At 27.5% G+C, this 17,023-nt stretch overlaps 2 protein-coding genes across 12 annotated transcripts in view; both read right to left on the reverse strand.

The window, feature by feature from the left end:
• Positions 1 to 3,715: 3,715 nt before the first annotated feature.
• On the reverse strand, positions 3,716 to 7,232 carry LOC126909634 (uncharacterized). 3 transcript variants are annotated; one of them, XM_050692079.1, is made up of 4 exons: positions 7,195 to 7,232; positions 4,955 to 5,150; positions 4,502 to 4,608; positions 3,716 to 3,959 (listed from the first exon to the last, which is right to left on the reverse strand). In XM_050692079.1, the coding sequence occupies exons 1-4, from the start codon at positions 7,214 to 7,216 to the stop codon at positions 3,838 to 3,840; spliced, it is 447 nt and encodes a 148-aa protein (XP_050548036.1). In that variant the 5' UTR covers positions 7,217 to 7,232; the 3' UTR covers positions 3,716 to 3,837. The 3 variants fall into 3 exon arrangements, with proteins under 3 accessions (XP_050548036.1, XP_050548031.1, XP_050548043.1); XM_050692074.1 differs by lacking the exon at positions 7,195 to 7,232 and adding an exon at positions 5,750 to 6,183; XM_050692086.1 differs by lacking the exons at positions 4,955 to 5,150; positions 7,195 to 7,232 and adding an exon at positions 5,750 to 6,183.
• A 125-nt stretch (positions 7,233 to 7,357) lies between these two features.
• LOC126909348 (protein sprint) overlaps positions 7,358 to 17,023 on the reverse strand; it is a 59,147-nt gene continuing 49,481 nt past the window's right edge. For 7 of the 9 annotated variants that reach the window (XM_050691790.1, XM_050691795.1, XM_050691785.1 and 4 more), the window contains 15 exons: positions 13,052 to 13,222; positions 12,762 to 12,949; positions 12,611 to 12,702; positions 12,386 to 12,535; positions 12,193 to 12,321; positions 11,286 to 12,130; positions 10,754 to 11,217; positions 10,511 to 10,682; positions 10,305 to 10,446; positions 9,919 to 10,196; positions 9,660 to 9,851; positions 9,443 to 9,574; positions 9,098 to 9,367; positions 8,841 to 9,039; positions 7,358 to 8,099 (listed from right to left, as the gene is read on the reverse strand). In XM_050691790.1, coding sequence (XP_050547747.1) covers positions 7,969 to 8,099; positions 8,841 to 9,039; positions 9,098 to 9,367; positions 9,443 to 9,574; positions 9,660 to 9,851; positions 9,919 to 10,196; positions 10,305 to 10,446; positions 10,511 to 10,682; positions 10,754 to 11,217; positions 11,286 to 12,130; positions 12,193 to 12,321; positions 12,386 to 12,535; positions 12,611 to 12,702; positions 12,762 to 12,949; positions 13,052 to 13,222 — 3,555 coding nt within the window. In that variant the 3' untranslated portion in view covers positions 7,358 to 7,968. Of the gene's footprint in view, positions 8,100 to 8,840; positions 9,040 to 9,097; positions 9,368 to 9,442; positions 9,575 to 9,659; positions 9,852 to 9,918; positions 10,197 to 10,304; positions 10,447 to 10,510; positions 10,683 to 10,753; positions 11,218 to 11,285; positions 12,131 to 12,192; positions 12,322 to 12,385; positions 12,536 to 12,610; positions 12,703 to 12,761; positions 12,950 to 13,051; positions 13,223 to 13,407; positions 13,435 to 15,079; positions 15,539 to 17,023 lie in introns of those variants that run through there. The other 2 variants (XM_050691811.1, XM_050691808.1) reach the window with 2 other exon arrangements.

Below are 17,023 nucleotides of genomic sequence, written 5' to 3' on the forward strand. Positions count from 1 at the left end.
TTTTACTGTTGTGTAATTTAATTAATTAAGAAGATGTCTTAATAATAAAAATATTATTTTTCTAGTAATCTATGTTATACTATAAAAATTTTACAAATTTGTATAGGAACTTTTATTTTCTCTTCCAGAAGTAAAAATAGTGTGTAGTACCAAAACAATAATGTTTTTTCATATAATTTATATTATCTGTATCATGTTATTATATGGGTTCTATTGGTTAATTAATACTTTGATTTATACTTAAATAACTTCTTCATATAAATAAATACTCTATAAAGGTACTCTATACTACTATTTAAGGTACAAATTTATAAATAACAAGGGAGATTTACTTTTCATGAAATAGTACTCGCATATTTAAAAATTAAAACTATGTCTTAATTTTACAGTTGAGTGAAAAAATTTTTATAACTTAAATCTTAATATACTGCTAATATTTTAAGTTGTTATTGATATTATTTCCAGCAAAATTCTTAGTAAAAATGTAAATTTAAAATGTATTATATTGAACTAATCTCCTCCATTATAATTAAAAAATTAAATGAAGAAATAAATAGTTGAAAACATTAATGTTATTGAATAAATAATATTAATAATTAATTCATTAATAGTAAAAATATATTACTAAATGACATAATAATAAATTGACCAAATGAAAATAAATAAATTATAAATAACAACAGAATATTTTCTATAATTGTATACAAAAATCTGAAAAAAAAATAGTAGCACAGTTCATATTTATTAATATGTATGAATTCGTTGGATAAATAATTTTATTCCATTTTATGAGTCACTTTTCACATTTCCATTTTTATAAAATAAAGTTTATGAAAAAAAAACGGTAGCACAGTGAGATCGCGGCACAGTATGTACGTGGCTAGTGTTAATAATATTTAACAGTGATTAAAATCACTATCATAAAAAACGATTCTATGCAAATCTGTAGATAGTGTTTAATTTTAAAAAATTGGTGGATTATACCAAAAGCTAAATGAATTCCTATTTCCTTTATTATTTTTGATTAGTAGTTCTTTAATATATGTATAATCAGCGGGGTATTTATATACAGTCTAGATAGGCAACTGCCTACAGTGGCATATTTTAAAGAGCGTCAAATATGGAAGAGTCAACAAATTCATAAAAAGCGAGTAATTTTTTTATTGTTATTAAGACATATTGATATCCTAATTATTATCATAATCGTTTTCATTTATTGTGAATTTATGATATGTATATTAATAGCTACAAGCAATTTATTTTATAATTTATTAATAAACATAGATTTGCTTGAAAAATACTTTTTTTTTTAAGGAAGAATTTGTAGTGTTATGGCGATAATATATAAAAATGAGCCCCCATCTTCATAACGTAATGAAGGGCGGCAAACTTTTAAATGCCTGTAGGCAGATATTATGTGAATACGCTCCTGTGTATAATATATGAGATAAGTATTATTACAGCAATTAAATATAGTATGAAATTGATATTTAATAACTTAGTGTTGTAATTTTTTCGGAAAATTTATAAAAAATTATAAAATAGTTATTACTTTTATGGCAAACGTGTACAAAAATTGATGAGTTTGATACAAACATTTTTAGAAAATAATTTGTTGTTAATCATGAATTAAAGGTTTTACAAGAAATTATCATCAGATTCAAAAATATATTATTATTAATTAATTTTTCGTGCTAATTTCAAATCTGTAATTAGACTTTTTTAATAATCACTAATTTTTGATATTATTACTAATTAGTTAAAAACTATAGGATATAACTTATCGAAATATAGTTCTCAATATTTCAATTATAGCATCTATTTAAATACTAAGAGTTCCATAGAAATTATTAATATTTCTTTTGAAATGATTTTTTATGATATAAAAACAAAAAATATAATCAGTGATTTTAACTAAATTTTGGGCTTTATTTTTATAAATTTATGTTAATAGTAATTATATAAGTTCCTGACCATATATGAATCTAAACAATACCATTTTTTAAATCATCATAACATTTTCTATTTAATATATTTATACTTGTCTAAATTTCTAAAATTAAGGGATTTTTTCCAATATTTGATGACTATTAGTTTAACTAGATTAAAATAAATTCATTTGACGTATTGATTATCGAAATTGGCCAAGTGAAACTGAGAATTTTTATGAATAAACATAAAAAATCGTACAGAAGCACATAACCAATAAGACACAACTTCTTAGTTTCGCATCAAAATTAAAAAAAAAACTATTAATATATTGTTAAAAAAAATTACACAATTGATCGTTTTATAAAATTTGATTAAAATTTAAAAAATCTATTGTTAAATTCAGATGAAACCCAATATCATTTTTTTTAGAAGTAATGCGTACAGTAATATGGTACCAAAAAATTTGAAATATTATAGACTGGTAGTAACACATACAAGTAGAAATAAAAAATTAATAAATTATAAAGTAAAGTTATTCAACTGTTAGTTGAAATTTGTCATATCAAATTTAATTCGAAAAATATACTTTAAAAACATAAGAAATTAATGATTTTAATTGTTTGCATGGAGAAAATTGGTTAAGCAACTTTTTATTTAATTAAGGTGGTTTTTTTTTTCAATTTTTGAGAGTAATATTTTTTACTAAATACTAGTTGTGATCATTTAGTGTATTAAAATATTGGTGAGAGCTGAGAAAAACTAATGATAGACAAAAAAAAAAACACACAACAATATAATTTAAATATGAATAAGAAATTTTTTCTTACGAGGATAGACTGACTACAGTAAGGGGTTCTTGATATTCATTGAAGTAATCAATCTAAATGAAATAAAAATCAAATGAAATTTGAATTTTTTCCATCTCAAAAGGAATTAAGAAAAAAATGTAATAAACAAGTTATTCGACGGATGGATTTAAATCTTGTACCCGTGAAAGACTACAGTTTAACCAACTTGACAACCGTACATTACACATGAATTAGGATAAATAAACAATTTAAGCTAGTTTGAAAATACAAAGTCGTTTCTTTTAACTTTGGAGGCAATATATTTTTATTTATTTTTATTTAATATTATTTAAAATAAGTTATAATTTATATTCAATTTAAATTAGATTTACGTAACTTTTATAAAAATTGATGGACTCATTACTATGGCAAACCTTTGTAAGATATTTTAATATAAAAAATTATAGAAATAAAAAACCGAGAATTTAAATACAAAAAAAGCATATTTTTGATTACAGTAGTCATTTTTATCTTGATGACAATTTAAAGTTCTAATTTTTTTTCATATAAAAGTATATTACATAAGCTTAAATTTAAGAATTATATAAAAGTGTCAATATTTACGGATAATTTAAAAATGTTCTAATATCTATTTTCGTGTTTAAAGTTTAAACGCTCCTGTATAAAGGAAAATAGTCCGATTCAAATAAAAAAGTATATCGGATAAAAGGGATGTACAAAAATATTTATATTAAAAAAAATATATTGTACATACAATTTTAAAAATGTAATAGCACAATAAGGTAAAAAATATAAAATCAAGAATTTTTCACAAAAATACCATATTTTTAAATATGGCAGGCATTTTCACCATGAAGATAAGTCCAGAAATAAAATTTTTTTTTTTCAAATGAAAGTATATTAGATAAGCTTTAATTTAAGGTATTTATAAAAGTGTAAGTATAATCAGAATATTTTCAAAACTTAAGGCCATTTAAAAATTTGAGAAAGATATAATTTCCTGATACTACTTTAAATGGTTGACACTAGCTTATTAAATACGAATATACCATTTAAATTATAATATGTCCAATTAATTAATTATAACTTATAACTATTAACCCTCTCTGGTTGTGCCACTTATAGCATTTATTGAATTGGGTTGTAGAACACCAATGTTACTGATATTCAACAAAAGTATAAAACTTTTTAAACCAGATTTTTGGTTTAAATTTTTTCCTAAAAATAAGAAATAAAAAGTTCATTGAAATATATAAAAATATAATTTACAAAATATTAAACATAAAACATTAATTACAACTATAAATCAACATTTTTTTTCGTCAACAATAATAAAATAGCTTTTTTGTAAAAGAAATTTGGTATGGAATTAGTATCCAAAAAAAAATGTTTACAACAATTATAAAAAGAAATATTTACTCATATTTTAAACGCAGAAAATAAAATCATGAAAAATACAGTTATACAAATTTTAAGTATTCACTTAAACAAGATAAGCAAAGTATAACTTTAAGTTATACTTTTAGTGAATAACTTTTAGTGAAATAATGTAATAACTATTGCGTTCTATATAATTTTTGGTTAAATTGATTCAAAATAATTTATTTAAACTTACATAATTGGTAATTTGTATTATTACTATTTTATTAATAACTTTTAACTACATAATGTAATAAGTATTTCGTTCTTTGTAATTTTTGGTTCAATTGATTCAAAAAACTCAAACTTGATTATTTTTGATACAATGAAATACTACTCACCATTAAAAGAGTTTCCACTCATTTCGGCTTTCAGTACTATATCTTTCAGCCAATAATAGACTTTACTTGCCCATTCATCATGCATGTTGTATCCCAAATCATAAGCCCTTTAAAATTAATATATTACATAAATAAAAATTTAAAAATATTTCATATGTATCATATTATGACTAAGTTAATTTTCGGAATCACTGAATATATTTAAAGATGTTTAATTCTGTTAAATATTAAATTATTATCTGAATTATGATTTTTTTCACGTTCTTATTAGTTATTGTCAATACTATTTAAAATTTATTTACTCATTTTATTGGTTTAGGACCTAATTGATTCGTAAATATATGTATGAATTTATGCGAGTATTAGAAAAATCACCATATATCTACTTTTTTCTTAAATGTTTTATCTTTAAAAATAAAAAACTTATTTTGAGGATGATATTAAAATAATTACAATCTTTTATCTTCCCAATCTGATGCCGTTACAGAATTTTCTTGACCGGATATGCTTGTAAGCAGATAAATTGTTTCATCTGAACGTTTACTATCGTTGGATGATTCAGATTTACTGGATGTGGACGAATGTTTCAGGTTGTTAAAATTTCTTGAACAAGATTCACTACGTTCTTCCTTATTAAAATTCAGATAATCTTGGAAATTTATTTCATGGAAATATTTTAAATTATTTATTATTGGCAATAAAAAAAAATTGACTCTTTAACAGAGATTTTTGTTAAGTTTTATTTAAGTTTTTTGTTTAATCGGATAAAATGTAACGTATTCACTTTAACAGATGCAACATAAAACGAAAACTGAAATCTGAAATCTGTTTAAAAATTAAATAACATATTTCCGAAATTTAATAGATTGGTTACTAAGCAAAATTTAAATAACAAAATAAATGAAACCAGAAATAGAAAACGTTTTTAATTTTTTATATTCTTGTCGATTTAATTAACATTAATGATTATTGTATTAATGTTTTTAAATATTTTGAGAATAATCATTTTGTAAACATGATATAAAATAATAATAACATTAATTACCTAATAAATTTGGATAAAAATCCAATAAACCGTTTTATTAAAGTTTACAATTAAGCTTTAAACATTAATAAATAAGTACTATTGATAACTCAAATTTAATAAACATACGATTATAACGTACTTCAGGCTAAATAACAAATTGAAAAAAATAATTATATTTTATTTATTTAATAATGGTTAATTTAATGACAAATAAAACTTACATTGATCCTTTGTTAGTACAAAAATCTTTAATTTGTTCCATATTAATTTACTGTGCATTCTAATGAAATACCGAGTTGTGTGTAGGCAACTTAACTTACAGAATTAATAATAATAGGTCGATGAATGTTATCAAAAATTTATAAAATTGGTACTAGGAATTCATAAGACGAACGAAACTTCTTCGACGGCAACGGCAGCGAATAATATCAATCAGTGAATTGCACAAAAATAGGAAATAGTACCAGGAGCTTATGCGATGGAATAGTATTTGTTACATGGATTAGTTTTATGCTTTCACTATAAGTGATTAACAGCGATTTAGTAATGGGCACCGAAAATGTGGAATAGAAGATCAAATTGAATGTGTCGCTAACCGCTATCCAGCGATATCAAATAATAAGCTATTTTTTATGCTAATAGGGCTAGAATTGACGTAACCTAATATCATTTGACACATCATAGTAGCTTTTAAAAATTAAACGTACATTTATTAACTACTTAATATATTTTGTACGGAATTTGTCGACCATATTTTATGCTCAATTGGCACACACTATGTTAAAATTATGGGTGTGCTAATATTATTATAATTTGATAACAAGGTCTTTTGTTTTATCGTCAGTATAAAAAAATGCAAAATGAGCATAAACACTGAGGAATTCATTTATGTAGATAAATAAAGAGATACTAAACTCAAATGAATCTCAGCAGTTTCATGTGAGAACACAAAAATATTTTTAACGGTTAGAAAACGATCACATATTTTTAATCAGTTTAGAATTGACATATTAACTTAATAAAATTTCTAGACCTAATAAAGGTATTTTCATCAAGTAATTGACATTGACGTTTCGTATAACGTGATTTCTAGGTTATCAACAGGTTATCTTCTTAATATTTTGATATCAATTAAATTAATTATAAGAAAATAAATGTAATATGATATAATTATTGCTATTTTTAGCCAACTTTTAAACTAGATTAAATAAACTTAACAGTGTCAAATTAACAATTATTTATCTTATACTTAGTTATTATTTAGGCATAGGTAAATTCAACTGAGTACTATTTTAGAATAAATTAAATATTTGAAACAGTCTTAATAAGAAGAAATCCATTAATGCACATCTAATAGTCCATAATAATATCCTGATACAGTATTACAAATATAAATAAAAAACTTTGGGATATGAGAACACAACTCCCATGAAAATTTTTATTATGAAAGTTTTTCAATTCTTCCTAATATCTAAATCATTTGTCACTGCCTTCAGTTTATAATAATTTGTAAATTTTTTTTTTAGTGGCCAACAGTTTGGTTTGGTAATGTATACACCATTTTATGTTTATGTCCTATTAAGTATTCTTAATATAATATTAAAACAAAGTATTTAATGAAATTTCAATAGAATAATAATCACAAAAATTTAAAATCTTAAAATACCTTTCATATAGTTTTGTTGCATCCTTTCAGGATATAAATTGAACAGCCAAAAGTTTATACGACATGAAATATTTAATTTATGCCATCAAATTATACAAATTATACTCATCTAAGATTGACTTGTTATACTGAAATACAAATTCAATTTATCCAAGGTAAAAAATATATTTTAGTTACTGTTTATTAAAAGTACAAAAAAGAACAAAATGACAAAGTATGACAATACATGAAAATTCATTTATGTACTGCTTTCACAAGTATTTATTTTTACATGTAAATGGGTTTATCAGTCATTAGCCCAATATTATAGATTTTTAGTATAAGTTATACACATAATAGATTACCTTAAAAAAATTATAAATATTTAAGTAATAAAAAAAATTGTTGACAACATGAAAACAAACATAACGTCCAAATTATAAAAAAATATTATGATACATTTATATGTATAAATATATAATATAATTATCGTAGCTAAAATAATAAATATTAATAAGATTACACTCTACATTATTATATATATATATATATATACATTTTTTGAAATTATGCTGTTTTACAAACTAATTTTATGACTAGTTTTTAGGATTATAAAGTCTATGCAAGATTTTTTTACATTAGGGTTAGGGATCAAATCACAATTCTTTTGTATACAATATTTTATGAATATATGTATGTAATAATATATGTATTTTAAATAAAATACAAAAAACTTTAATAAAAAGTAATTTTGAAAATTGAAATCACTAAAATATAATTCTAAATAGTTAAATTTTATGATGAAGGTGAATGTGGCCAAGCTATTTTAGCATCAATACGCTTGTATGCAAACAAACAATGGGTTCCACTTGCTGTGTTCATGCTTTTTATGTCTTGAGGACAATCAGTTTCTGACAATAAAAACTCTATAAATAAAGTAAGAATATATTTTAACAAATATACAATACTTTATTACAATATTGAACGATATAGTACAAAATATCTAATACTAATTGTAAGTAAGAAAACTTGTTGAAATAAATTTTTAAGATATTAGAGTAAACTTTATTAAATTTTTGGCTAATTTCCAAATAGTGGTAAGCCAGTTTGAGCAATTTTTAAGCAGAGCATAACAAATAAAAATTTCAATGGGGTGTCATATGTAAATTGATATTTTTGAAGTGTAAAAAACAAACTTTCCCAATAAAATTATTCATAAATTTTTTAAAAATGGCATATGACATTCTTCTCTGTACAAATTATAAAAAGTCTTAAAACCCATTTTTGTGACTATTCACTTTAGTATATAAACTATAGAAATATAAATTTATAGTCTAACAATTATTATACATAATTAATATTAAATATTATAATGAATTTTATTGTTATTCTAAAAAACTCAACAATTCTTTTTAGAACCAATAATCGAATTTCAGTTTTTTTAATTTATAGAGAGAAAAGAGATTTATAAGTATTACATAAAAAAAAAAATGTTTAGCAGTTTAAGACAATTTTAAGAAAGTTAATGTTAATTAAGTTTAATGAAATCTTAAACAATATTATGGTGATAACAAATTTTGATGTTAAGAATAACATGTCAACATTTTATATTAGTAGTATTTGTAGTAGCTCATTAGGGTTATCAATTGTATGACGAAACCAATTACCTTGTCCATTAACCAATTTGAATAAGGAGTAGTCTTGTGGATTAGTTATACGTAGTTTATGAGCTATGATTTTACACACATCTCGTGTGGTCATATGAGGTCTTACTGGTAGTGTTTTAGTCAAAAGAGAACCATTAGTTTCATCAGGTACAACAACTTTAAGTACTGACTTTAGTTCACTTAATGGATCATAAATTATCTAAAAAAAAAAAAAATTGATCATAAAGAGGTAAAATTAGTTTAATTTACTATCTTACTGTATTATCAGAGCCTGATGTTTTAATGCCATTGGTAGTCCCAGCTTCCATTGATGATTTGTAACTTTTTAAAACATGTACTGCCCCGCATAATGCAGTAAGATAATATCCTCCTTCTCCAGGAATTAATGATGGGTGTAATAGGCCCCACATGTACTCAGCTTCCAATTCCGCTGTTAGTACATTGCATTGGACTAGTACCCACACTAGTAAAGGTAGGAAATCATCAGCACCTAAGATAGTATCTGCATTTCTATTTTGTATTTTTATCTAGAATAATAGTAAAATGTTAAATCAATATTAAAATTCTATTAAGTGTTTTTAAAATTATTTTTTCAATCTTACAGCATTAAATATAAGAGCCATGGCTGATAAAAGGTGTTCTAGTTTTTCTAATGGTAGGAAAGCATTTTGTAAACGTTTAAAACATTCAGAAATTTTTTGTAGATCACTTTCACAGGGTGGGTTTAAATTTTCCTGATAAAAATTAAGAAAAATAAAATGTTTAAAATGTATGCATTATTATAAAAGGTTTAAAGTGACCTAATTGAGAATTACTTACTCTAACAGCAAAGTCTTGCAAAGTTTTTGACTTGGCAAAATGAATATTTTCTACCATTGATGGTATAGAACCATTATTCACATACTCATCTACTAATAAACTATATAAATGTTGCCGAAGTTCTTTAAGCACTAATCGATTCAATACACCTTCTAATATAACATCGAGATTTAAAAATTCGGTAGGTTTCAACTACAATAGAGAAAAAACCATAATATATTATTTATGAAAATATAATAGAAAATAAGAGACACGATACCTGACTTCTTTCTTTCTCAACTACTTTTTGAAACTCTTTTTCTCCATGTTTTAATAAGTAATTCTTCATGCCAGACATAAATTGTCGAACATTCCTCATAACGACAGATGGATTAGTTTCTTTAGATTCAACTGTACAACATATAAAGTTATCAATAGACTGAGCAAACACTGTAGATTTATCAGCAGCCAACTGTAAGGCATATTCTCTAGTTGAAGAGCCAGTACCAGTTTGGGCCATTAAACGGCTTTTCGCAAGAGCTTGGATTCGAGGAGCAGCTGTATAAAATAAAAATAAATAAAATAATTTTTAAAAAATGTGGTAAAATTAAATAAAATTTCACATTAGAATAATTTTTTTAAATGAATTAAAAATAAACTTTTTACCTAAGAGAGGATCCAAACGTTCTGAGAAACTTTTGTTGCGATTAACTAATTGTTTGATATTGTTGGTACTTTGTTCTTTATTTGAAGAAGCAGGTAATAAATTTTCCCATCTAGAACTATCCCAGGGCTCAGAAAATTCAGTCTAAGAAAACAACCATCCATATTTAATCAAAAGTAGTTAAATAAATGTTGATAAAAATAATTACTTTTGCATCATCATCACTATTTTGAGATAATAAGGAAAGATTACTAAAGCCACTTAAGTTCAGTGAATTATTGTTGATATTATCAGTAGATAAGTAATTTTGAGATGGATTATTTCCATAATTACATGAAAGGGAACTAGGTTCTTTGATATACAAGCTCAAATGAGGTAACCTGAATGACAAAAAATAAATATATATATTAAATAATAATCAGGTATTAATAATTTTATTTTCGTTTTTAACCTCTGTAATATAATTTCTTGAATAGTAGGTCCTTTGGATCCAGAAATTTCTCTTGGAATATCACTTGGTATTTGATCAGCAGAAGTTGTTTGATCATTATCTAAAGGTGTAGTAGCAGATATTTCATTATCCTTTCCTATAAATTCCCAGCTAGAATCTACAGCCCATGGTCCATCCTGACCACGTTTAGGTGGGCCACCAATTTTTGGTGTGTCCACAGGTTTACCAGTTTTTAATTGTTCTCTTTTAGAATTCCTTAGTAATGGTATATTATCTACAGATGATGAAAATGCTTGGTTGGTTGAATAATTTCCATTAGGGGATAATAACTCTTCTTTAGAATCAATACGAGGCAATTGACTACAACCAACCAATACAGGCCATTGATGGAGGAAACTTGGCTCTGAATGTCTATTTCGATTGTTTGATATTGATGGTTTTGATTTACGTCTCAAGAAAGCCGCCTAAATAAAAAAAAATGTAATTTATAATTACATTTAATAATTTCTTATGTTAAAAAAAATATATATACCTGTTTAATAGCATCAGCAGGTTCAGCATAAAATGGGCTACCTTGCTTGGCTTTTGGAAGGTCATCCTCAGGAGAGGGAGATTTTATTTCTGGAGTTCCTGGTGATAACAAACTAGTCATACTATCAGTTATTGATGGGAGATCAGTATTCTGGCTTTGTTGTAAAACCAATCCCAATGTATTTTTAGGATTGTTTTGAACATTTGCTGTTTGTTCCAGGATGTCTGGTGGCATGTCGGTCTCTATATTTGGAGCATATTTCTTATAAGTATCATTATTACTATGAACAGATGATGTAGGGGTTTTAAATGTTGATAACGATGAATCTGGACCCCATACATCTTCATAATCACTAGCTTTGTCAGCAAAAGCACTTCTATGGTATACACTAGTGGTTTCTAAGATGTCGCTTTCTCTATAATGTCTAGATTGCTTGATTCTATTTTTTTTGGTACGACGACCAGAACGGATTACACCCCCAGTATCTGAAATGGGAGACATTATATCAGATCCTGGTGGGCTTTTGATTGGAGGCATAATTTCACTATCATCAGTCGATTTTGATATTGGTCCAGATGGTAGTAATGATAATGGCGAAGGAGATGTTTCTTTATGCAAGTTAAATGTAACAGTAGTAGTCACAGTGAAGTTTTGTTGGCCAGTAACTGGTTTAGCCCAACGTGGAGGAGGTGGTGGAGGAGTTTTGGCCACATGTAGAGAAGAAATATTGTCTACAGTATTAGGAGTATTAGAGGACTTCAAATTCAGGGTATTTGGAGGTGTTGGCCGAGTTCTTCCACTTGGTAGCAATACTCCAGTTAAATTATCAGACGAGGAGACAGTTCCTAGAAAAAAAATTAAGTAATTTTGAGAATAAATAAGAATTGTTATTATAAATAGTAAATACCATCTTTATAAGAATTTTTAAAAGTTGTCATAACACCATTTGTCTGCTGTGAACTTTCTGCTGGACTGGTAGATAGTTCTTCAATTGATAATTGATTTTCTATGGAACCAGATTCTTGATTATTGTTACCTACGCAATTTATTTCATTAGTAAGTATTTCAATTTAATATAATCATCTCTATACAACTATTACCACTGCTAAAACTACTAAGACTACTAGATTGACTATTTGCAGCGCTACTTGGAATGGAAGTATTCAATGTTCTTTTAGTGGATTCGTCATTAGGCGAATTTACTATCGACAAAGAAAATCCTGAATTAGCCATGGGATACCGCCAAAATTCTGTTAACATCGAGTAAAACAAAAAGAAGTTATTGAAAGAAAATATTGAAATAGCCAAGTTTTCATATAGTATACCTTGACCAAGTAAAGCTAAAGAAGAGAGTTGTTGTCGATTCTTAGCTTCTTGTATGGCTTTTGGTAACATAAGCTGTACGGGTAATTCGTCACTGAAAAAATAGCATTAATTAAAAATCACGCTTAATATTTTAATGATTATATAATTTACCAGCATTGAGCGTAATGAGCAATTAACATAGGTATGCTATCGAACTTGTTGTCCGAACTTTCCAAAGCCAATCGGTTATCTGACGTCGCTTGGATTAGATAGTGCTCTATGTAAGGTCCTTTTCCACTGGGCAGTCGAACAGAAATTGCCATTGTACCAGTCTGGCTGGATTGTCGTACAACAAAATTCTAGAGCAAAAACATATTTTTTATTAACAACAGTTGGATAACATAATAAATGTTAAAGCAAATCAAAGAAATGTAATTGTTAAATAATGAGAGTTTACTCACTCCGTCGTCTTTGCCCTGTAACAAATGGAATGCGCCGGCTCGCTGTATACCTGGAAGAAACCAAATTGGGTGACTCCGGATGAGACGTTCGAGCAATCCAATATCACAACTAGCCGCATCACCGGAACCGGATCTCAGTGATCCACTGCTAGATTCGTAATCGTCTTCGTCCTAAAAAATTGTAATGAGTTAATTATAAACCGAATGACATATCATCACAAACCGCTATAAATGTTACTGAAAACAACAGACGCAATTATATATCAACATAATTAAATCTAGCTATTAATATAAATAAATTCAGTAATAACTCTTAAGGGATGTTGTTAATTTGTACGGTTTTTTACGGTCGGTACCTCAGAATTCATTAAAATAAATTGCGGACCCGAGAGCGAAGATTGTAATGATTAGTAACGACGTAATAAAACGCAACGGAAGTAACAAAGCGTTTTACTTTCTGTAAAGTGTAGCCGCGTTAATCAACAGGCAGCGCTTTTAAAATATTTTTTCAAATGCTCCTGTTTGGGAACGTGGCGAAACCCAATACACTAAAGTTGGCGCCAAGTTCACATAGGCTTTACGGTTCTTTTCAGTAATTATTTTAAGGTCGCCATTGCCGTTAGTCTAATAATAGTGGTCCACGTCAATGTAGTAAGTAGAAAACTGTGACATCATTATGGTCCAAGTAATTTTTGTTTTTATTTTTAATTCCACTCATCTGTTCATCATCTGTAGATCATTACTGACCGTGATTACAACACTTCACAAATAACAATAGTCAACACACAACGTAAATATACATTTTAGTAATAAAATGTGAAAATAATAAAACAATTTAAATGTAATCAAAACAAGTACAATTAATTCATTTCATTGTTTTATGGAAATCGTGTACATTCTAGTTATTGTTAACGTATATTTGCAGTACAGGATTAAATTATACGCGTTTTTTCCAAATTAAGAAGAGGAGTGACACAAGTACAGATAAGAAATACCACAAGGGCCACGTACAATGACGCATGCGTTAACATAATTTTTTTTATTTTAAACGTGATCAAAAACGCTTTCGTACAAAATGTGAACACAATACTACGTGTACGCATACAGTATATGTATCATAGAGATTAATTCCACCACATAATAATTGAGAGGTTAAAAATATAGATAAGGTATGTAATATAAGACCCATGTTAGTAAAACGAGAAATTTTAACTCTATTTATCTCATTAGGGACTTTTTCGATGAAATCGTGATTCTAACTTAGTTTTAAGCCAACGCACAACTATTAAACCTAGAAACGTATAAAGCAAATTACAGAAGGGGTCGGTTTGCATTTAATTGCAGTTGGCAAATTCTGCACGGATAATAGGGTAGTTTATAGCATCGAGCTGGATTTGGCACGGGATCCACTTGATTAAAGAAGACTCTGCGCGACCACACGCCATCACACGTTAAGGATTACAGGTGGATGTGAAGTTCTTCTCGAACGAAAAATAGTAAGTGCTTCAGCTCAACAATACACGAATCTGCAGGACACAACGGGTAACTTCCGAGAGTTTCCGTTGGGTATATATATATACAAGGATTTTCAATTAGCGTCACCAAAACTTTTGCCAACTCCACTCTATAGTTTTTTTTTTCATCTAGCGTTTCCAAAATTGCATTTGAAAGTGTTTGTGGAATACAACATTATGTAGGGAGACTGTTCACGTTTTCTATGCTGCAATTAAGGTGGAAGGAAATCGTCCAAATAGAATTGACGGAGGAAAACTTCGAAACTCTAGTTGAAAATATTATTACAATTACATAATTATTTGAACGGCGAAAAAATATCGGGCGTTTTTTATACCAATAAAAATTCGTCGCGTTGAATAATTTTATGTAAGTTTGTTCAACTTTTGCATCATTATCATAAAGAATAATTACATCATTATAAAGAAACGCTATTAAATACGCTACAAAAAAAAAATAATCAATTTATTAAAAACAAATTTGAAACAAAACAGTCGAGAGAAAACGTTGACTTACCATTTACATGTTATAATATTAAGATAATTCTAGTTATCATTATTGTCTTTTTTTTTTGAGATCAAGTGGCACGTTGATCGATTTTTTTTTTCAACATTTAAAAAAAAGGCGCGCCCCGTGTTGTCGAGAGTATTGCACTTGGAGCTCGACGATAATAACAATAATAAAAACAACACCAGATAGAAACGCTTAGTATGAAAAAAATGTAACGTACAGAAAAAAAAGTGTACTGACAAATAACCGCGAGAAAAATGACAACGCCGCCATACTGGACGAAAATGTATAAGGTTTCAGCTCCGACAAACGTTATTTTTTTTCAACACTAGTATTAATAACGCGGCGTTCGTTAAAAAACTTATACACTGACATCCATCCATATTTATTTACTGGATATGCCGACTGTTATAAAACGCCACGCGAATCGCTTAACGAGCACATAATTATTGTGTTGAGAATTCGGAAACGAAACTGGCGGCGTTACTGATTGTCGCCCGTTATCCTTATGCGGACGGTGGTCAACTTAATACACAAAAAAATTAGTTTTGCGACCGCGTACACTCAGTTGGCATTTAGCCCAAAGTCGATTATTCATCGCGTTATCGTCAACATTTACTATGACTGCCGACCGAAGAAAAAATAAACACAATTTTAGTTACCAACACCATTTCTTAAGTAATAAATTCCTACGAATAGTTCTAACCACTGATCGAGACGGTCTCTACAACTGAAAGAGCTCAAAAACTTAATTATGCCTGTCGTCAATTAAAACTCAAATTGAAAATATCTATGTGATCGACAAAATTTAATTTAAAAAAAAATCAGTTTGACGTCTAAAAAAAAAAAAAAAAATTGGCTACATATCCATACGGACCATTGTGATTCATTATGAGATTAGGTGTACAATTTGAAGGGACAACATTAAATATGTTCAAGTTTAATAAAACTTTTTTATGTTTTCAACAAGATGTGTATGCTGATAAAAATACGAACGTCGATGGATGTCAAATTTTCGATGGGCGCGCGTTTGATATTCGTAAAAAAATAATCCTAACGGTACCCCACATATTTATTCCATAAAACCTCCGAAATACACAAAAACTTAAGTGTGGTAATCACTTAAGGAATACTAAAGAAATAATTTATGCATAATAATCAACGGTGAATACTGTAAACACGGGTTCCTAGTAATGTTGACTACTCTCTGTCTGTTCAACATGAAATTGTTTTCGGTGGGTAAAATGGTAATTTAGCGAATACATTTCCAAAATGATTATAACACCGCGGCAATCGCACGAAATAATCACCAACGGGCTGCAACGCAAATAGATGTAGTTTTGAATTAACGTAATAGGGCGAGTTGTTTGGGAACTTTTAATTAAGCCAGTCTTATCATTAGATGGCATACTAAAGAATAATGAAAACAATATTTTAATACCAATAAAAAGTATACTGAATTATGCTGAATGTACTCATTTTAGGTCATTATTAATAATTATGCGAGTTCAAAAAGTATTATTCTCCATTATTTTCGGAGTATTTTAATCGTTTCATATAGTAAATAAACATGAAACACGATGTTGTTGGCTTATAATGCACTTTTGATCTTATGCGTCGATGAACTTTTTGAAAACTATCATTTACCACCACATTGACGTCGTTTAACAACAGTTATACACAATAAAATACGGTTTTTGTGTAGTACATGTTGCGTTTTTCGTAATCTCAGTCACCCTTTTGGTTCTGTCCAAAGAAGTCTTACTCGGTCGGCTCGATCTATGCGGTAATCGGCATAGATCTAAATGACTGATAAAAGCCCATGTATTATATACAGTCGGTTAGAGGGTAATTCACAGAGCAGGCCGGCGGTGACCATACACATGGTTGCTTCAGGGGAGGAATGTCTTTTATTGAAGCGACAGCGGCGTTGAGTATATGACGGTGAAA

Source organism: Daktulosphaira vitifoliae, unplaced genomic scaffold (assembly GCF_025091365.1).
Source record: "Daktulosphaira vitifoliae isolate Bord-2020 unplaced genomic scaffold, ASM2509136v1 Scaffold_1, whole genome shotgun sequence".
Classification (NCBI taxonomy): Eukaryota; Metazoa; Arthropoda; class Insecta; order Hemiptera; family Phylloxeridae; genus Daktulosphaira; species Daktulosphaira vitifoliae.

Excerpts from the sequence above, each read along its gene's own strand:
- LOC126909634 (XM_050692074.1), bottom strand. The coding sequence starts at position 5,807 with ATGCACAGTAAATTAATATGGAACAAATTAAAGATTTTTGTACTAACA. Across the intron at positions 4,609-4,954 it reads GATTGGGAAGATAAAAGATT|GGCTTATGATTTGGGATACA; the intron begins GTAATTATTTTA and ends TTAATTTTAAAG. Across the intron at positions 3,960-4,501 it reads GAGTGGAAACTCTTTTAATG|GAAAAAATTTAAACCAAAAA; the intron begins GTGAGTAGTATT and ends TCTTATTTTTAG.